Source organism: Empidonax traillii, unplaced genomic scaffold, assembly GCF_003031625.1.
Source record: "Empidonax traillii isolate 1590-97213 ecotype Southwest subspecies unplaced genomic scaffold, ASM303162v1 scaffold236:size2090792, whole genome shotgun sequence".
Classification (NCBI taxonomy): Eukaryota; Metazoa; Chordata; class Aves; order Passeriformes; family Tyrannidae; genus Empidonax; species Empidonax traillii.
Window position 1 is genome coordinate 841,653 of NW_020955429.1, and position 22,189 is coordinate 863,841.

A 22,189-nucleotide genomic window follows, 5' to 3' on the forward strand; every position below is an offset into this window, starting at 1 on the left:
TTTATCTGTCTGTCTAAGTGAGAGCTACTTGTGAGAGTAGTCCTTGTGATCCATGCCCCTCCCCATCTCAAACAAGACACTGATCTTCTCTACCCAAAAAACTTCTCCACCAGGCAATTGTTTTGCGCTCCCAGTCCACTGAAGCTCCTTCCTATGGGACCTGTCTACATCCTGCAAACCCTGGATACCAAGGGCATATTTAAAGCCTGTAGTGCCATGCTGGAGAGCAGTGTGGGAATGGGGGTGGGAGAAGAGCTGGGGCTTCCCTTCTGCAGTCAAAGGATCTTCACTGCTCCAGTTCCCTGCTGCTCCCCTCTGGAATGGGTGCAAAGGGCTAAAGTTCTGGGGGTGGGATCCCAGTGGAGGGCATTGCCTAATAGGCAGTGTGGTTGGTTGGCAGGTATTCCATGATATCAGACACTGATACAGAGAGCATCTTCATGGAGCCGATCCACCTGTCATCTGCTGTGGCTGCCAAACAAATAATCAGTGAAGGTAAGAGGAGAAAGGGTAAGAGAACTGTGTAAGTAATAAAGACCTGTTTTGCCTTTGTCATCTAGAGATCCTAAAATGATAAAAAGCCTTTATGAGAGAATTCTATCTGAGGTAGAGGTGAAAATCACATAGAAATATCAACTTACAGAAAGGTTTGATGACTTCCTTTGAAGATATGCAATGAATCTGTGGCAGAACGATGCACCACGGCGGTGAATGTAGTTTGAGTGCTGGTTGCTCACTGCAATAAACTGAATTTAGAATAGAATAGAATAGAATAGAATAGAATAGAATAGAATAGAATAGAATAGAATAGAAGTATTTCAGTTGTAAGGGACAAACAATGATCATCTAAGTTCAGCTATCTAACCAAAAGTTAAAGCATATTATTAAGGGCATTGTTCTACTCCTCTTGAACACTGGCAAGGCTGGGGCATCAACCACCTCTCTAGAAAGCCTGTTGCAGTGTTTGACCTCCCTTTTGGTGAAGACGTGCGTCCCAGTGTCCGGTCTTAACCACCCCAGTGCAGCTTTGAACCGTTCCCACCTGTCTCATCACTGGATACCAGGAAGAAGAGCTCAGCAGCTCCCTCTCCACTTCCCGTCTTCAGGGAGGTGTAGAGACCAGCTGCATTTTTCTGGGGGTGGGTTAAGGGTGTCCTTAACTCCCAGACCTTTGGCCAGTGTGGATCTCTGGACTGAAAGGGCAGTGCAATGTGCTCTTCCCATAAGCATACACTGCAGACAGAACAGTGTGATGTTTCTGGGGGAAAAAAACAAGTCAGAAGGCCTGCCCCAGACACAAGTAATGACAGGTCATATATTTGCATTGTTTTTACATGCTTTGAGTTACAATGTCAAGTTTATTCCAGAACTGAAGACAAAGGAGGTCAGGGTAGATTCAGTGTGTCCCAGGATGCTGGAGACTGCGCAGCAGCTGATGGTGGAAGACCTGTACAACCGAGTTAAGGAAAAGATTGATGACACCAGCTTGTTTAACACACCGTGTGTGATGGACTTGCAGAGGGCACTCATGAAGGACAGGCTGGAGACCCCCAGGGATGCTGTGGATGAAGTCTGGCCTAATGTCTTCATAGCAGAAAAGTGAGTGTCAGCTTTTGCCATCAAGTTGCGTGAGATTCCCAGTGAAGGGTCAAATGGAACCATCGAAGGCATAACATGTATTACATGTATCTAATACCTTTCATCCCTAGAGAGCCCCTAAGTGTTTTTCAGACTGTGCTCGTAGAAATCTCTATACACTGAAAAGTAAATACTTCTGGAATAGAATCAGCAGCTTTCCTATGCTATTTTGATGCTTCAACAGTTTAGGAGGGGAAAAGGCAAATGAGCCCAAATTCCACTGTTCTGATTGGAATTTGGCCCTGAAATTGGAACTGAAGTCAAAGAGAGTTAAAAAAGAAATGCCATAGCAAATGCCAAGTGGAGATAGTTAGGTCTTCTGTACCGTCGTTCAGCTGTCTGACACACCTGCGTAAGTGGCCAGATAGAATTAGAAGTGTATATAATGTAAAGCATCAGTTATGGAGTGATAAAAGTTGATAAATAAGTACACAGCCTGGACCCAGGATGGCAGCATGAGTTTCAAATCAAGCTGGAGCAGAAACCTGTAGGACTCTCACAGGACATTAAGGTCTGAGTGGAGACACATGTTGGATGAGTAACATGGACAGGGAGTTCTGTAGACCTTGTAGCAGGCAGCTCCTCTCCTACCCACCCCGCAGCACTGATACCTCACATCTCTTTTTCTTTCCTGAAGAAGCGTTGCGGTGAACAAAAGCCGTTTGAAGAGGCTGGGCATCACACACGTCTTGAACGCAGCTCATGGTACAGGTGTCTACACAGGACCAAGTTTCTACAACGGTCTCAATATCCAGTACCTGGGCATTGAGGTGGATGATTTCCCAGATATGGATATCTCCAAACACTTCCGCCTGGCTGCGGAGTTCCTTGATGAAGCACTGCTGACTTACAGGGGTAAGGGGAGACGATTACAGTGGTTCCAGAACGCTTGGGAATTACGGGTGGAAGTGTTACTCTCATAAACAGCCGATGCCACATTTGCAGTGGGATAGAAAGAAGCAGAGCCTTCATTCTCTGCATGCAGCAACAGTGACCACTTGTTCCCTTTCTGCCGTGCCTCATTCAAAATGAGAGGGAGCAAACTAGTAAGGGGAGGGAGCCCAACAGCCCCTGCTGCAAGCCCCATGTCTTCAAAGTGGCTGCAAGTCACCTCCCTCAGCTCCTTTGGAAGAACCCTACTATAGCAAAGAGCAGAAACCCTGCTGTGATACATATTTGTTTAATATTGATGTAATATTCTGTATATATAGTTATATTTCTGTACACTGCAAGTTTCAGTTTTGCCACGATGCAAAAACCAGGCTGATTTACTAGAACAATCCAGGCAGCTGAGCTGAATCTCTGAGTGTCTATCTAATTTGCTGGACTCCCATTCCACAGCAACTGTTATTCTGTGGGCCTCCAGTACACACTGGTCATTCTGTTGCAGCTTCAATGGACAGTTAGAAATACCTTTATGCAGTTCAGTATGGAAATGAACACCATGATCAGTGATATTACTGATATTATTTATATATTTAGTCAACAATTTATATTTTTAGACAGCAGATTACCTCCTAGCAGAAGTGACAGTAAGACAAGTTTTGTTAGTACACAAGGAAAGTTGAGACAGTTCTAACAGCTCAACACCACGAGGTGGGACACTACCTATCTGTGTTCTTCCTCACAACTCCCATTACTACCCTTGGCATAGTCCAGGTGCTTCCTGCTGCTGGCATTCATCGACCCTTCAACTCACTAACCCAGCAAAAATGACAGCCCAGCATGGGAGAGAAGGTTTTCCCCTGGGCTGGTGATCTGAACTGGCTCGTTAAAGGACCAGTAGCAGGGTAGCAGAGCCGACACAGGAAAGGGTGCACCGAGGCAGAGGAGCCTTGAAAGGAAAAAGAAGAAGATCTCCCCCTATTGGTGAGCTGTTAGATTGGTTTCACTGGCTGGTAAAATACTTGGAAGGCAACCAAGACTTCTGGTGCTAAGAAAGGTGTAACAGACATTTCAGGATTGTAGGAAGAGGTTCATTAGATAAACACTTGGGGTAACATAGCAGCAGTCAGAAAGGTGATGTTTAAACTGGCTCCATTAAGTTTCAGTGCAGACAATTTGATTAAAGTGGAGTTTTTCACACATTTAGAAACAGTAATGTCAGTTATTTATAAGTCAGCAAAGCCTAATTTACACTCTTCATATTTCCAAGCTTTTCTTTAGCTCAAATTTTGTATAAAAGTAACTTTAAAATTTTTCAATGTCAAAGTGTGGTTTGCTGCAAGAGGTAGTAAAGGCCATGAAATAAAGCAGATCCTCAGTTTTGATTCTTGCTCTTACAGTCACTGTTACAGGACAGTGGGTCCCAGTAATTTGAAGCAGCTGTTTCAGTTTGTCAGAGTCAAAACCAGCTCTTTCCTGTCAGTTGCTTGGTTCTCCTCTTCTAAGATATACTATGACTTTGGCTTCCTACATGTAACCATTTGAGGGTACCTTGCAAAACTGATCTGGATTCTGGCAAAAAAACAATCAATTTTTTATGAAATTGTATTTAAGCCCCATAATGTGCCTTATGAAAAACCAAGTTATTTGCTTATCTTCCCAACACCTTCCTGGAGGCTAATGCTAATATCTCCCTTTTTACATATTGAGAAACAAGCATGGAAGGCTTTAATGTCTGACCCTATGTCAGGCAGCAAGTCACGAATACTGTACTGCTTATCTTTCTAATACCTGTTACAAGTTCTAATACCTATTACAAGTTTTGACTATTTGAGTAAGTGAAGTGTGTAGGCAAAAATACAAACATTTTTTAGCTTGTTTTGAGATGTGCCTGCCCACAGCTTTTGAAACTAACGTGCTTTTTATTCATATTTTATTAAGGTAAAGCTATCAAAAATTCAGTATTGGTTGCAGTCACTAAAACAAATAATCTGTCTAATTTTTAACACAGTTCAGAGAATGCCTTTGTGCTATATATCAGAGCATACGCGCGACACACCTGTGATTGGAAATAGCTAATCACTTTCCTGTCCAACATCTGTAGGCAGAGTCCTGGTCAGCAGTGAAATGGGCATCAGCCGCTCCGCTGTGCTGGTGGCTGCCTACCTGATGATCTACCACCACATGACTGTTTTGGAGGCTCTGATGACTCTGAGGAAGAAACGAGCCATTTACCCCAACGACGGCTTTCTGAAACAGCTACGGGAGCTCAACGAGCAGCTGCTGGAAGAACGGGAGCTGGAGCATTCTGGAGATGAAGAAGTGACTCCTAGTCAAAGTCCTGTTGCCCACGCAGGGACTTCTTCCCGTTCGTCTGGAGCTGGGGAAGCAGAAAGTGTCGTTGGAGCCCGAGCCCACTCCATCATAGTAGAAGAGGAGGACACGAGCAGCATGCTGGGTAGTTTTATGAGCTCTTCATCAGTATCAAAAACCAGCTGGGTTTCCAAACACTCCACCCTGATCAGCGAGGAGGAAGAGGAACAGTTGTATGAGGAATGGAGGAAGAAACAAGGCCTATCTGCAAAGGAATCGGGAGTTAATCATGAAAGAAGAACATCTCCAAAGCATCTGGATCAGGAAGAGGAACAATCTGACGAGGATGTGGAGCAGAGGATCCATGACTGGCAGCGCAGAAATGAGAAATATCAAATGGAGGGTGCAGCCAGGGAGGAGGATGGTGATTCCAGCCTGAGAGGAAGACCTTACCCACCAGGTGAATTCAGTGATGTTGAGAGTGTGAGCAGTTTTGAGATCCGAACCCTGAAAAAGCAGCTGGAAGCCAGCAGCTTCAGCGGGATGAGGAGGAGTCGCACAGGTTCTGTGTCTTCTGAGAGCACCTGGGACATGTGGAATCAGAGGCTCCTGGAGATAGAGAAAGAAGCTGCTCAGAGATACCATTCTAAGAATAAAAACTGTGGGGAAATGGGAAGAAAGGAGAGGGATGTGGATGAAGAGAGCGTGCTTTCAGACAGTAGCTCCTTCTACAATTTCTGCCAAAAGAACAAAGACAAGCTGACTCCTCTAGAAAGGTGGAAGGTCAAGAGGATCCAGTTTGGCTTTCACAAGAAGGATTTAGAACCATCATCGTCGGCTGCACCATCTCCAGCAGAAGATGGCAACCAAGCAGGTGGGGAGGGAGCAGAAGGGAAGAGTTGGTCAGATATTGACCTGACTGCCTACCAGGCTTGGAAAATTAAGCGGCAGAAGAAGGTGGGCAGTGAAAGCAGCAAGGAGGAGTTTGTGGAATTTGCCAAAACTGAGGATTCTGCTTCAGCTAAAAGGAAGCAGAGGCGTGTAGAACTCCTTGAACGCTCAAAGAAAATTTTGGAGGAAAGCCAGTCCATGTGCAGCTGGGAGACAGACAGCACAATGAGTGGGAGTATCCCCCTGTCAGCTTTCTGGCCCTCGGCGCCTTCTGCAGATGGTGCCGACGATGCAGCTTCTGCCCTGAGCATGCAGACAAATCACTCATCTTTATCACAGACCAGGAGCAGCACAGGAGTAATGCAGCCTCAGATGCCAAGTGTACCCCTTCCCAGTCTCCCACTTGGTCCAGGTGACACCATATCCGTGACAAGCATTCAGAACTGGATCGCTAACGTGGTCAGTGAAACCATTGCTCAGAAGCAAAATGAGATCATGATGCTGTCCCGTCCATCGTCCGCGATGGCCTCCCTGTCAGGAGACCTGGGTAGGCGAGGAGATGATGATAAGGTTTCTCTGCTCAGTGCTCAGAGCGGCTCATCTCTGGCTGCCTCTCAGCTGCGCCAGCAGGAGCTGCGCCGGGCTGAGTCTCAGTCTGTCCTGTCCTGCAATAGCTCCGTGAGTGAAAGGACAGAAGGGACTGCTTCAAACATGAAGACAACACAGACAAGCAAGCCACTCTACAGCCTCTTTGCTGATGATGTTGACCTCAAGAAACTCAGGAGGAAGGAGAAGGAGATGCAAATGGAAATGAGAGAAAAAATGTCAGATTATCAAATTGAAAAAGTGATCAGAGACAATAAACGCAGCACTTTATTTAAGAAAAAGGTGACGAAAGGAGAGGAAAATGAAAGAGAAGATGACAGAGAGATTACAAGAAACAGCCATGGCCGCACCTTGCAAGCAGCTTTTGACAGAACTGGTACAGTCTTCAATCTGTCCAGTCAACCTGCAAACCCAGGTGCACAAGAGTCAGAAATAGAGACTGATATTACCAAGTGGCTCAATGGTCTGAAAGCAGAGAGAGAACCACCACCTTACTATGAACAAACTGAGAAAGCTAGAGAGAAATATAGCAGATCATCCAAAGTTAGACAGGTGGATTCTGAGACATCCAGTTACAGATTCTCCAGATCCCAAAGAGAAGAGCTAGACAGCTGTTCTTCCTACGAGTCAAAAGGAGATTCACTGAGAACCACATCAAGATTTTCCTCTGCTTCTGCGAAAGAGGACAAAAAGATGTATAAGTTCACAAGGTCGAGGGTCAGTGAGACAAGTTCCAGAGAAAACAGCCCAGAGCTGCATGTTTCCAGCCCATCACCTGAGCCGCCGTTTGACTCTGAATCCCCTGAGCCATCTACACAGAGCCGAGTCAGATCCCATCATGTGGAGGTATGTGAAGAGGAGTCCAGGTCAGACGTGTCAGAATTTGGAGCAAAGAGAAAGTTCACCCAGAGCTTTTCAAAGTCTGAAGAGGATGGAAAGAAGGAGGCAAAAGTAGAGCAAAGTGAAGAAAGGTTTGCATCTAGACAGTACTCTCAGTACAGGCAAAGCACACGTAAAGAGGAGGAAGAGATGGATGATGATGCCATTATTGCTGCGTGGAGAAGCCGACTAGAAGAAACTACAGCAAAGCTCCAGCGGAGAAGGGAAGAGTGACCAAGATCAGACTACAGGAACACAAGCAGAGTCAGAGTCCCTGAATCACTCACTCATCATTATATTTTTGATAATCCTTTGTGGTTTGTAGGGCATTTCCTGCAGGTAGTTCTCTTCTTAATCAAAAGCGATAAAGGGAAGAGGTCAAGTTCTGCAAGTGTTTGTGGCTTGTCAGAAAGAAGATGCTAGAATTAAATGATCAATGTAGGTAGGAACACAGTGTTAGAAGCCATTAGGAGCCAGACAATGTTTCAGCAGGAAAAGCAAGTAACGGTGGCACCTCAAGTCAAAAGACCAATCACATCCCATTTTGGTTATTTCAATTTCCTAGTGTTGTTAAAAACTGGACATATTTTTTTCTAGGATCTTTTTGATCATAAGTGGAAGAGGCCAACAGCCTTTTCTAGGAACTTGAAGAATGTTTCTCTCTTAATCACTTTTACTTTATACCACTGAGAAGATATTACCAGGTAGGCTCCATTTTCTTCACCAGCCTTACGAATGTCTACAGAAATAAGACAGTTCGGGGAAATACACATTCTGTTTTACTTTGCTAAGTAGCAGAAGCAAAGTGAAATACTAGGAAAAAGAAGATGCCTCCTTTTTTAGAAGTTCAATGCAGTAATGAATGTATTCCTGTGGTATCATTTTTTCTGTTTTCTATTAGATGGAATCATCTCTGTTCCATTATGGTTGGTTCCCGCTAATAACTTTGGGTCAACAAAGAACAAATGCAGTAATATTAACAGCCATCTAAAAATCATGTTTTGACGTAGTAAAAGAGATGAGGTTAGGGCTAGGAATAGTGTTAGGTTAGGCTGGGTTTCTCAGTATTGACTTCACTTTGGTTTATGTATGCAGTTCAGCTAAGTCTGTGCTTTTGTGTTCATAGTCAGATTGTCATGTATTAATTTTCAAAATGATTGCCTTAAAACAGAAGAGTGGTACACAAACTGACCTCGTAATAAAATTGTGCATAACTGGAGCGTGGGTATAAGGCACGTTGCGCCAACTGTGTGTCTGTGAGGGTGGCAGCTGGAGGCTCGATTTAAGAGATGGTAGGTTTGGTTGACATGTTCAGTTAACATGTCTCCTGAGCCACAGGGTGTGCTTTTCAGAGGGAGAGAAGGAAGCACAGTCTCCATCTTAACTGAGTGCACCAGGTTAGGAGCCTCAGGTCCTTCCATGCCCTGCAGAGCCTGGTGAGCTTGTGTGATCCACCAGAGCTGCCACAACATCCCCTGTGTGGCTTGTGTGACAACATATTTTTGACACAGCAAAGCACCCAACTCTCCGTCACCAGTCAACATCCTCCACCTCTCTCTTGTAAACACATCGGCCAGTTTCTACTGACTTTGACTCTGGAATTATCTGTTCCCTCCTCTGTACAGACTGTATTTTGAAACAACAAAGCCCTCTGGCAGAGCTGAATATAAAACAACAATGGAGGGATGATGCAGTAGTGCTCTCTCACAGGAAGTTTTTCTTTTTCTTGTAATCTCCTCTCCCTCCCACTGTGATGCTTAGAGCTCGCTATTACTATTATGCTAGTCCCTCTCCCTATTTTAATTGTGTAATACAGACAGCAAGCTCCACCGGGCAAGGGCCTGCTCTTTGTCCCTGTCTGTGTGATGCTACGCACATCAGCAAAGCTATCTAAATAATGGTTACTGATAACAAAATGCAGCTGGCAATTTTCCTAAACTTAGAATCATCTCTCTCAACTATAACTCACTGATTAGACATTATCCCTGCTTCTCTGAAGATAAAGATGATTCTTTCTGACAGCCGGGACTGGGGTAAATGATAGCTACTTATTGTCAGGTAAATGGAGCCTCAAAATCAGGTGATTGAACAGTAACAGTTGTAGAAAAATAAGAGAAAGAACATATTTTAGTTGTGTGGATTGCTTTTTTGGTCCTTTTTTTTTTTTTTTTTTTTAGTAAACTCAGATTACATTTTGAAGTGCATAAGAGGCATGGTCTTGTTAATGTTTCAGGCATGCAGAGATGCTCTGAGGTTTATAATGCGCTTTGACTACAATATAATATATAATACAATGCATCTCTTGTTTCTGCAGACCTCTGTGAGTTGTTATTTTTTAAAGTAGTGGAATCCTGGCCTTGATCCACACTCTGAGATTTTATATTAAATTTCTGCAATTTGTGTTAAGATAGGCATTTTCCTCTTCATCCCTGGTAAAGTTGCTCTGTGGAAAACAGCTCTGCATAGACATATTTGGAGTTTGCTTTCATTTCAATCTAGAAAAGGTCTTAAATTTCGATGGATCAAAGTGGAAGTGTGCAATACGTTCTGGCACTGAATTTACTTTTTTTTCAAAGGCTGATTCCCTCTGAAAAATCCCTCTCCCTGTGCCTGGCTGTTCCCAGCAGACAAGCCTGTCCTCTGCAGGACTGTAGGGGGCATCTCGCACTGTAAAAGACGAGCAGTAGATGATGTAGTAATTGGTTTCATTTTGCACTGTACAGCACGGCCTTTGTTTGGGCAGCATTTTGATTTAAACACTAATCTAGGTCTGCTGCACAAATAAATTATTCAAGACCGAGGGGCAGAATATGGTTCTATAACAAGTCTGAGCCAAACCATCCTGATAGCGAGTTTTGACCCTTGTGAGAAAGGGTTAAGTGGGTTCTGCTGACTCATTGAGGTAGGTGGCTTATTAGTTCACTTGTGTAAAAGGGAGATAAAAATGGTTTGCTGGGGAGAGGCCATCTAAGATGCTGGCTGAGCAGTCATGAGGGAGAAGCCTTAGAAATAGCTGAACTTTATTTTCTTATTGCTTATATCCTTGTTAATAAAGCCAAACCCCCAAAGCAATAAGGGGGTGGGGATCATTTTGGACTCCATGCAGTATACGGCCAGTGCTTGAAAGCAAGATGGGAAAGGCTCCAGCTCACAGGTATAAATTACATGAAACAGTGACATAAAGACCTTGCATGGTGAAAATATTAAAGCATTCAGTCATAAGACCAATAACCAGGAGAGACAGAAATGGAGAGGTTGAAGGCAGGCTAGAAAGTCAGGTTTTAAGATGAGAATTTAGAAGGAGATAAGGAATTGCAGAAAGGGGAGAGGTCTGCACAGATTGTTTCAGGTGACCAGAGCTGCAAAGTGAATGGTTTTTGAGCAATGACACCAGTCTGACACTGGATTAAAAGAGTAAATAAGTACTCAAATTTATCTAGGAGGGATTTTTCAGCAAAGATGTGCTGGGACTGATATTTTTTCTCAGACTCAATTTGCTGCTGTAGGAAGGAAGGTGTTTTTTAGCATTGTATAGTGGAAGGTGAAAGTGCAAGGAGCATCCATACGGTCAGTTAAGAATATAAACACAGGAACATCAGAAAGGCTGTATGGGGTCAGACCAGAGGTCCACCTGGCTCAATATCCTGTCTCTGACAGAGAACAACAGCGAATACCTAGGGAAGAAAATAAGAGCAGTGATATAAGTGATATTTCCCCAGCACGATGTTCCAGCTTCCAATAATTTGCAACTCAAGGACTTCCTGAGCCAGGTGTGATATTCTTGTATTTAATAGCCCTTAATAGGTTTTCCTTGTATGGAGGTGCCTAGTAATTTTTGAGTTATAGCCATAATAGCCTTCTACCCACTATCCTCTATAATCTCCTGTGGCAAGAAGTCCCACAAGTTACTCTACAATATAGTATCTGTTTAGTATCTACATGTGCCATGAGACTTCACCTCCTTCTGTCATTATATCCCATCCTTAGCTCTCTGGTTTTCAGCCAGAGTTACTCATTCCTAATGTAGGGGCTGCTCCATGTCTCTCATTATCCTGGCCGTTTCTAGTTCTTCTTTGTCATGCTTGAGATGAGGGACCAAATCGTCACGCAGTATCCAGGGTGCAGGTGTGGGAGGGATTTATCCTAGGGCATAATGACCATCTTTTTTCTGTTCTCTGTTCCTTCCCTATTAACTCCTGACGGTTTGTATGATTCTTGGGCAGTTGCTGAGCACAAGAGTGATGTTTTCATAGAACTATTTATTATATACACAAAATCTTGTTGTTGGAATATGGCAATGGTCAGTCCTGAGATCATAATTTTTTATGTTAGGTTTTCTTGCATGTAATGCTTTACATTTATGAGCCCTGAATTTCATCTGCCATCTTAGTGCTCAGTCTCATTAAGTCCTTCTGCGTTTTCTCTCAGCCATCCTCTTATTTCCATGACTCTGTTTCCTTAATGTCCTTTGAAAGGTGTAGAAATTCAGAGTATGTGGGAAAGCAAAGAAGTTAAGGAGGGATAAATGAGAGGGAAACCCATTTGATGCTGGTCTGCTTGAAGCAAGAAGTAAGAAAGCAAGAAATAAGAAAGCTGGAAAGCAAGGAGGTAAATGTCCAAAAAGAGATCTGAAGACAACAGGCAAATTAAGAAGGGCACCTACACTGGACAGAGTCAGGGACATATGTATGTAAGCCAGAGAGGCTAAAGCAAAATATTAATTTGTTTAGATGTATAAAAATCTGGGGAAAGGTTATGGGGCAACCTCTGTGGGAAGGATGGAGATTTAAAGAAATGACAGGTCTGTGAGAAATGTGAAGAGGACTGGGAGAAATGGAAAGGGTGAGAGACATTAGTGGGACACAGATGATAAAATGACATCTGTGCTGGACTGGGACTTCAGTGTGGCAGGAGCAAGTTTGGAAGGAAGCGGAAATGTGCCAGAAATACATTATTCTTCGTGTAACAGCTGCATTCTGCGTCCTAATACTGATAGGTGTGGGGCCATGGCCCATGTCCCCCATCCAGGAATTCCAGGGCAATGTGATTTATTGCATGCAACACCAGCTTAGACTGAGTAGTTTGAAAAGGAGTCTAGCACCATTTTCTTCCTTTACAGATCCTTGAGAAATGGTTCTGCATTAGCTGTGGTGGAGAGCCAGGTGAATGATGAGACAAAAAGTTTTATTTGGGGGTGCTTTTGCTGCATTGCCTGCCCTTCCTTAAACGGTTTACCTGGGGTACATTCAACAGAGACATTGTAATGTGAAAACACAATATCCATGACCTCCCTAAATTTATAGACAATCCAACTGAGATACTGAAAGCATGTGATTAATATAGTTGAGGGCTTGGAAACACACACAGTATGCTCTTGTACTCCAGCAAAATCTCTCTGAATGCTACCTACCTATTCTCTGGAATTTCACTTGTCATTTAGAAAAATGAAAGTGGATCAAATCTCTCTCTGTTCTAATTGTGAAGAAAACTTCCAAAATAGGAACTATGTGTAACAAATAAACAGTTCTCTGGAGAGGTGGGAGCGTAGCTCTAAGTGGTGGGTGGATTGCCCCAGTCATCTCTGCAAGGTGCTGACTTATTTGCCCAGGAGTAGTAGTTTAAATGCCAATAATATTTGTTATGTTGTTCTTCATTTAAAAAATTGAGAAAGGTTCAAAGTACACGTACTTAGGTTGTGTATTGCCAATACCAGCAGAATCTGCTTGAATTGTCATTTTGGCTATCCCTAGGAATAGAAGTTTTTTGGACATGAAAGCATTGAAGAATCTTACCTTTTTTTTTTTTGTTCTTTGTTACATTTAAACATATTCAGGAGCTGATTTCATGTTGCTTTCATCTATCTATCTATCTATCTATCTATCTATCTATCTATCTATCTATCTATCTATCTATCTATCTATCTAATCTATCTATCCCCCTGTTACAACCTCTCAGTAGCTTATGAGCTTGGCTTTTTCCTGTGACTGCTGTTCCCCTGCCACAGGGTGCACACACAGACACACACAGACAGACATAAAGGAAAAACATTGCTTGTGACTTATAAAGGCAGGCAACAAAATGAGTTCAGTTCTTCCCAGGACTATCCAGGTGTGGCGATGTGAAAACTGTCTTAGAGAGCAGGAGAAGGGACATCCTGTCTGTGCTTTGAACCTTCCCCTCTGGATTTCATTTCATTTTTATTTGCATATATCTTTAAAACAGACAAATTTAATCCTTACACAAGAGCTTCCATATCTGACTCATACCTGCAGGCAGACTGGTTTTCTTTTAATTAAGATATGTATTCCCTGGAAGACACAAGTGAGTGTAATGGAAAACTAGCTTCATTTTTAACTAAGAAGAGAACAATGTCTCTACATAATCAATCAATCAATCAATCAATCAATCACTCTCTTATTTTTTCCAGTGCACCCTTCATGCCAACATGCCTGAATGCTTTATGGTCATTAAATTAAATCAAAGAACACACCACAGAATGGACAAGGCCAGATCAATAAATCTTAAAACTGATTCAAACTTACCAAGGACTCTGCACAAGTAACCACGAAAGGAAGGATGACTTCAGTCAGAAGGACATTTGGGTGGGCATAAAACTGAACCAAGGCATAGGTGATACTAATTAGAAGACAGAAACATTTGAAGGAGCTGGTCATTTTTATAGCATCACCCAACTACCAACAGCATCAACCTGCAGCCTAATGTCTTAAGGGTTTTTTTGGACTTCTGAGTGATACACAAAAATGGTGGCAAGAACTTTCTGCGGCTGGCTAGAAATCTGTACAGCTCCAGGTCAGGTCCTGCCACGAACGTGCCTAATTTTAGCGATTTACCTATTTGTGACCTCCCCATATGATTACTGCAGGGCACCAGATTAAGGAAGGATGCAATGCACACCAGCTGGCATGAACCATTGTGTGACTGTTCTATCATCGTGGACCATCCCAGCAATTTGATCTTTGCAATGACTCCATACTGAACTTGGATCCAGTCAAAAGCCATCCATTAGTTTGGCAGAACATTTCTCCCTCCTTGCTGGAGAGGAGAGCTTTATGAAACTGAATAGCCTTTATGAAACTGCCAGTTAATGGGGAGCTTTGTACATATTGCTCAGAGAAATATCCCAGCAGCTGTCATAACCTATGAAGGTTCATTCCCAAAGCGCATAAAATGACCACAGGCCTAACGACATTCAAAACTAAATGCAAACCCCAGTTCTTCAACTTAAACTTCCCTCCCTCAATAATTTTGCAAGGCATGTGCTCCTTAGTCTGTGAATTGGATCAAAAGTATTGCCTAGAGGCAGAAGGTCAGAGGAGATTCCACATATGAAAAACAGGAGGCCCTCAAAAGGGTGCAACCTCAGTTGCTGAACAGACACCACAAATAGGATGGATAAAAGCCCACATGAGACTGGTATATGAGCAAGCAGAAGCTGACAGTTGCCCCTCAGGAATACAGTATAAAGCTTTCAGTTCTGCAGGAGACGTGATCTGAAAGTTTGCTTCCTGGGAGCAATCACACCTGAACTGTTGCATGGTGCTGCAGTTGCATAATTTAATAGTTGTCATGTTTCATCCCAGGGTGAGTGTTCTTGGTGGAAGTGTACATAAAAAATTTGTCTGTCATTAGAGATAAAAAGGTCTATGCAAGAAGAGGTCAGACATTATCCTCATGACCAGCAGAAGAGGTCCATATTAAAACAAAGGAGGTGTTTGATTTTCTTTTGAATGTGGGCAGATGATTCAGACCCACGTGCCCTTCATACACTCTGTCTCTCCCCTTCCCATCTCCTTTCTTTTGAAACAGATTTAAGTCCATCTACTTTTATATTTTCAAACAAAACCCATAAAAGGGCCATAAATACCATGACTCGCTAAAATGAAAGCTGTTTTCTTCTTCTCCCAGGAGACTCCTGCCTGAGAGAGAGACAGAAAGAGTTCACCCCTTTGAAAATTTCCTCCTCTGTTGAAGTAAAGCTCGTATCTAAAAGCAGCCTTCAAGGCTTTGTTCTTATCATCTTGACCTGGCTTTGTACTGGCTTCTCTCTGTATTGCCTGTGGAAGTGTGAAGGACAGGGCTAGGGGAAGGAGTTTTGGCTATCACTGGCAGAGCAAGGGTCATGCTTGGAAAGGGATTTCATTGTGGTTTCAGAAAATGTTATAAACTCAGCACACTGGCAGAAAGAATGAAGAAACTCATTCCCCTCCTGGATCAGACTGGTGATCCACCCCTTCTGTCTCTGATGTTGGCCAGAACCAGATGCATCTCAGAAGGTATAAAAGAAGTTTAAGTGGGTAATTATGGAATAACCTGCCCTGAGTAAAATTTTCTCCCCTTCTGGCCCAAAGCCCTCCTTCATCTCTCTCCTTGGTTAGAGTTCAACTCTATGCCCTGGAGCATGATGGCTTCTCTCCCTTCCAAACCGCTTTTCATCCTGGCCTGTCTCGTGTAACTGCCTGTGACAGTGATGGGATGTATAGGTCTTGTCCACTGAGAGTCTGTGACAGATCACAGCCTTATTGGAAAGAGAGGCAGAGAGGCCGAAGAGAAGGTGAGGGAGGAGAGCATAAACTCAGATGAAATATCCATCAGGAAGATGGAAAGAAGAGTGAATGCCTGGGAAACTAATTGCTGCCTGCTGATCTGGGCTGTGGAGATAGCTTGCAAGCGAGCATTTTTGCTTTTCAGAGATTTCAGCCTGGAGCACACTAGGAAAGTCAACTCTTGGTTGAAACTCCTGTTCATCAATACTTCCTCTTATATGTTTTATTTTTTTTTTTTTTAAAGCTGTAGAAGTATGAGAGTAGTCCTGAGAAAACTACTCTATTATATACTGAGGGGGCTTTTTCTTCCATGGAAGTTTACTACTCATTTCTGAAAAGGTATTGGCATAATTTGGGCCTGCTAAGACACTGAACACAGATGAAAGTCAGGCTGTTTTTCTACTGCCCAAAAAGGGTTTAGGAACCCAAAGTCAGATATTCCTGTCTAGGTCCCTGTATCCAGGTCTTACAGCAATGGCTGTTCATACTCTTGAGTCAAGCACAGAGCGTGTCCAAAAGTGTTTGTGGAGGTTATAGCTTTTGTGGGTTGGTTTGGTCATTGGATAGGGCATATCAGCATTTGTGTGGCACAGTGCCAGATGCCCCAAGGTGAGGGTTACAATTGTCCGACACAGACTTTTTAGACATTGTCAGCATTCTCTCTGGTGACTTTACCACAGAAAGCATTAACAAAGTTCCAGGGAATTCTTAGTGTACTTTCTAGATGGATACTTCCAGTAATATGCAGGTTGAACGGCAGCTTTTATTTATCCAGGAGCTCAGCAATTCCCATGGAGAGGGAAAGAAGAGCTAGGTGTTGGATCGTATCCAGGTCTCAGTAATCATTAATTTCATTCCCACAGTATCCACAGTTTCCCATATTCCTTTCCCTTAAAAGTGTGGCAAAGTGATCTAGAGTTTTCCAAGTGATGGGTGTTGAAATCTCACCCAATCTCCTGGATAGCACACTGAGGTGTTCAGAGCATCCTGCTGGTGTTGGCCAAGCACAGGAGATTGTTCATTAAGAGAAATGACTGTATCATTTATACTGAGAATAGCTGCAGTGAGCAGCTCAGTGGCAGTGTTCAAGGCTCTGTAATCTCCTGTTAGTTGCCACTTGCCATTAGATTTTTTTAACTGGCCATAAAGGAGAATTGTAGGGGAAATGAGACGTGACAATGATTCGCTGTTCTTCCAGCTCCTTTATCAATTCAGTAACAGGACAAATAGCTCCAGAAGGTAATGGGTATTGTGGAATATTAACTATCTCGCTATGGGGTAAAGGAGCAGCTGTTTGCAACAGATTAGCAGTCAGAGATGCTTTTGTAGGAGTTAAACTCTGGGGCAGAAAGGGTGATGTCCCTATTTCCCATTTTCCCCACGACTGACCCTTCAATACATCCATACCCAATATATTAAGGGCACTTAAAAGTAAGGTCAGGTGGACTGTCTGTCCCTCAGACAGAATTAGTTTAGCCCTGACCAGTGGGTGGTTAGTGGGTTTCCCATCAACTCCTACAATAGAGACTAACTGCTTGCTGCCCTTTGTAAGTGTCCTTACCTCCCATTGATATCTGGGCTCCTGTGTCAATGAGGAATGTTCTAAAGTAGGAATGGATCATTAACTGTGACCAGAATCCTCAGCAGTGGAAGTAGCACCCACCCTAGTTTCCTGCATATCCACAGTCTAGGTTTAGTGCTGATAGTTTGGGTATATCCCTGAGCCCACAGCCCTTGCATGCTCTGGCTCTCTAGTTATTATCCTTTCGAATCATACGGTGTCATCCCATCTCCAAACACAGGTCCCAGAGGGTTGTCAGGAGAAGTAAACGAGGAAAACCTGTCCAGCTGCCACAAAAGGGAAGTCGCCAGCTCAAAGACAGCTGCTTCTCTAAACACATTTTCCATTATCTTTTACGCTCAGTAGTAACTGATGGTGTTTCTCAACTTAACCCTTTTTCTCTTCTACATTTACTTTAGCTGAGGTTCTCCCTTGGTTTTTATCCTCTGGAATGTAGAGTGGTAAATCTACTAGCCTACACTGAAGGACCTCTTGGAAACTAATACCATTTAAGCCTGTCTTAGTGGCTAACACTAAAGATTTCCACACCACCTCAACTCCCATTATTATGGGTCAGAAGTGTACAGGGTCCCAAATCATGTCCCAGGATTGCAGTTCTGCTGGAAAGGGCTGTCCAGCCCCTGGAGCAAGGTGCGCTGGTCCTTCTAATTCAGTTGAAATCACAGATTTCAGCAGGGCACTCTGTAGACTGGCTGCCAAGGCCTGGGGACACATGTTTTTCCTGCCATGGGCAGTGCACAAAGTGCAAGTCCATGAGGGACTGGTGATATTTGGCCCCATGGTATCCAACAGTATTCCTGGGCCTAATGCCAATGATCAAGCCTCAGCTGGGGCAAGGTGAAGCTCATTGGCTCTGACTATGCAGATCCATGGTAGCCCATTCACAGGTGTTTTCCCTGGTTTAGCTTGACATCTCTCCCTCAGACCTCCTAACCTGCGGGCAGTAAACCCTCCCGTAGTTCCTGTGGAGGGAGGTGAGGTTTGCATCCCTGTAGGAGTGCTGTGTTCAATCTTGGTTAGAGGTGCTGAGAGCAGGGGGCAGGGAATCATCATCACCTGGCTTTGAGGGGAGGGAATGCAGGTCTGCTTGTTTCCAGACGTCCCTTTCCCAATCAGCATTGCAAATGGCACAATAGTCTTTAACTGGGTCTACTGCAGTAGCTTCCAACAGCCTCCTCCTGCACTTCTTAGCTTCCGCAATTGTCTGGGGCTGAAGTTGGACTCAGGTGGTCTATTTTGCATTTCTAACTGCTTACACTTCCCAGGTATTCCCCATTTTCCTTTTCTTGTTTTCCTTTTTCAAGTGTACATTTTCCCCTTTCAACTCATTAGTCACATCCTCTGCTGCCCTCTGACAACTGCCTAGTAGCCAGCACAGAGCACCTTCCCCTTCTCCCTTCTTTAACTTACAAGAAAACTGCCATCTGGCAAACTCCTACCAAATATGATCAGCATCTGTGCAGTGGCTCTTGACCGCAGGACAAATCCCGCTTGGGATTTTGCCATTCCTCTTTCTCAAATTCTTCTCCCAGTTGTTGTCACTCAGTGTCTGGTTTCTCATGGCACAGACAAACAGACACACAGAGACAGTATCTTTACACTCACATCAAACCAGCTGCTTCAGCAGGCATGGCAAAGCACCTTGCGCTTGCCAGCAGAGCGTGTCCTGGGGAGATCCCACTTGTGACGCCAATAAAATGTCACAGTCTGTTTGGGTATCTCAGTTTTACGGGGAACCGCCAGACAGAAGGTGACAGCTGCAGGAGGCAGCACTTTGCAGGTGACCATGGCTGCATAAAGGCCCTTTAGCTCTTCCTGGTCACCTGTCCTGCCTACCTGGTGCTCTAGCTCTGACCTAATGACACTGCTACCAGCCCACATCAGGCCTCAGCACGAGCTGGGTTAGCCAAAACCTAAGCAGGAGTTGAGTGAACAGTCACAGAAAGGCCAGGGTCTCAGACAAACAAAAATTAAAAAAAAAAAAATTATTTATCACTGATAGAAGTTGGGGTAGCCATTTTAAAATGGAAGATGGTAGATTTACTTTAGGTATTAGGAAGGAATTCTGTGAGGGTGGTGAGGCCCTGGAACAGATTGCACAGAGAGGCTGTGGATTCCCTATCACTGGAAGTGTTCAAGGTCAGGCTGGATGGGGCTCTGAGCAACCTGGTCTTGTGGAAGGTGTCCTTTTCCATGGTGGGGGGTTTGATACCAGATGATGTTTATGGTCCTTTTCAACTCAAACCATTCTGTGATTCTATAACAACTGTTTTCTTCTAATCCAATTACACAGTGCCACTGCCTCGTATGTATGGAGTGAAAAGAATATTATTTCACTGAACTGACCTTGGACATGTGTCTACAGCTTTGTCTGATGATGGTTACACACTAAAATAATATCTCATCTCTGTGGCAAATCTCTCTTCTGTCCACAATGAAGTCCACTTTATAATTCCATTTTTTGGCCATGTTTACAACAATATAGCTATTGCAAGTGTGTAGAAAATGCAAATAACGTGCTTATTATTTTTCCTAGTCACCTTTCTCCTTGTTGCTCCCTCAGTTATGAATGCCTTGGAGAACAGATCATACTTGCTTAGTGCCTGAAAATTCCTGAGCTTTTAGGGGGAGCTACAGTAAATAAAAAAAGTGATGCTGAACTCTATTTTCACTGAAATTAAAAAAGTAAGCCATGTTATAACCTGATTTGGTGTGATTATACTGTAAATAGGCCATAAACAGTCAAAGGGAAAATAGCCCATAATATTCACACCATTGAGAGACCGAGGTGGTAATCACTGTTCCTCCCTGCTGTTCAAAATATTTTGCAAGTGTCCCCGAAACTGCATTGGCAGCAGAATGTGGCCCAACTCAAGGGTTTTAATGCTCCTGATAAGTAGAAATGATTTTTCTCCTCGAAATTTTCAGTGAAATAGTCTGTATTTTGCAAAAAAAAAAAAAAAAAACACATAGCTATTCACTGCAAAAGCACTAAGAAAAAGGCAGAGACTATCAGAAATCTTTCTGACAAGTCAGTTCCATGTTTTAAAAGAAATTTGTCCAATTAAGGAAAAAGTACAAACGTCGAATTTCAAAAATAGGCACGTTCTATCTGAAGATGCCAGAGAATTTCAGTGTTGCTTGCTGAAGCTAATAGGGAGCATAACCTCCACTTTATACGTGGGGAAACAAGAAGACAAATTTACCTTCAGCTCATTTTTCCCCTTTTCCCCAAGAATTGTTACACTTCCCGTGCCACAGAAAGAACTGGCATTTTAAACTGGCAATGTAGCTTACCTTTAAGACCACAAACCTTCTTCACAAGCAGCATGGCTATCTCTGCCTGTCGCAGAGCTACGGAAGAGCAGGGAGGGAGGGACAGGGAGATGCTGTGCTTTTCCTGCCCTTTGTGGTGAGAACCTTTTTCATCTTATATCCATGCTCACTCCACACTTGCAAATATTTCCCCTTCATGACCTGTTAGTTCTCAGCATCCTTTTGGGCTCAGTGATAATAAGGATATAGTTGTTTACTGTTACTCCATTAATATCCAGAGGCTTTGCTCAGCACCAGGACCCACTGCAGTGTGTCCTGCTTGCAGCACAATTCTAGATGTTCTCACCCTAAAAGCCTTGCAAGTTAAACAAACGAAACAGACCCAGGCTGGGAAAAAGAATTTGCATCTGTCCATGTCTTTGAGACCCAGAAACTGAGCCCAGCATCGTACATGGATTCTGCAGTAGCAGAAGTCTGCAGAAAATTTCAAAATACAGGGCTAAATTCATCTTGCTAACAAAGTCATTCTCCATGAGCAATCACTCAGCTCTCTGTGGCACAATTAAACTCTCAGTGGCCTCCAGAGAGCACAAGCACGACTCTCTAAACTGGTGATTAAGGTGTTTGCCTGTGAGGGGCAGACATACCTTTCAGGCCTTTTTCCAGAGAGGGTGCAATGTGAAAGAGTTAAGTGTTCATCGGTGCAGGCTTTTTTCCTCCAGAGTCGTGGCTCTTGGCTGCTCACCTGCAAAGGTGTGCTGTGCCTTTCTAGCCCAAAGAATACTCAAATAACCAATTCCAAAGGAAACAGTTGATTTGAGACTTTAACAGAATAATCAACAGCACAGGGAAAGAGCCTGACACTTCCTTGGACCTAGATTCAGGTTCTCTCAGCGAGTTGAAGCATTGCCTTCTGAACACTGAGCTACTGAGTTGAAAAAGGCCACTCTCTGATTTTTGTCACCTGCTGCTTATGAGTTTTGTCTTGTCTGTGGATAAGGTTGGTGTAAGAACCAAAGGCAACTTCAGGTCTGTCAGCACAGGCTGGGGAGAAATTCTTCACTGCAGTTTCATGTTTATCCATTATAATCCAGTGTAATTGCAGACTGTCCCTAAAATATGCTGCGCTGAATTTTATAGCACTTTCATCATCTTTTGGATCTGGGTCACGCTGATGGTACAGGTGGCTTCAAATATAAATACAGGCCATCACATGGATGGGATATACATTCCTGGCAAAACTGGCAGCTTTACTTACGTTTTTCTGTGTGAGAAATGATTCAGAAACAATCAGATTGGTTCTGGCTTGGTGTGGCAGATTGCACTCAAGCACGCGGCAGCCTCCCAGCCAGCAGGGAGCTGGGCTAAATCACCCACTGGAAGTACGAGCCTGCTGTAGCATTTAGCACTTCCTTGGCATTTAACAGCAAAACCCAGCAGAACCACGGCTTCTTTTTTGCTTTCTCCTACCTCCTCTCCCAAGCCTCAAAAGATAGCAAATGCCTCTAAAGTATCAAAGCTTCAAATCCAGTGTAGCCTGGCTATTATTCCCTTC

General features: G+C 43.6%; 1 protein-coding gene across 3 annotated transcripts in view; it reads left to right on the forward strand.

Annotated features, from left to right (window-relative positions):
• Positions 1-22,189, forward strand: part of DUSP27 (dual specificity phosphatase 27, atypical) — a 31,739-nt gene that overhangs the window by 2,143 nt on the left and 7,407 nt on the right. The window contains exons 1-6 of one of the 3 annotated variants that reach the window (XM_027888228.1): positions 456-495; positions 999-1,004; positions 1,358-1,599; positions 2,276-2,493; positions 4,628-7,916; positions 13,640-18,973. In XM_027888228.1, coding sequence (XP_027744029.1) covers positions 1,412-1,599; positions 2,276-2,493; positions 4,628-7,446 — 3,225 coding nt within the window. In that variant the 5' untranslated portion in view covers positions 456-495; positions 999-1,004; positions 1,358-1,411 and the 3' untranslated portion in view covers positions 7,447-7,916; positions 13,640-18,973. Of the gene's footprint in view, positions 1-400; positions 496-998; positions 1,005-1,357; positions 1,600-2,275; positions 2,494-4,627; positions 7,917-13,639; positions 18,974-22,189 lie in introns of those variants that run through there. The other 2 variants (XM_027888227.1, XM_027888226.1) reach the window with 2 other exon arrangements.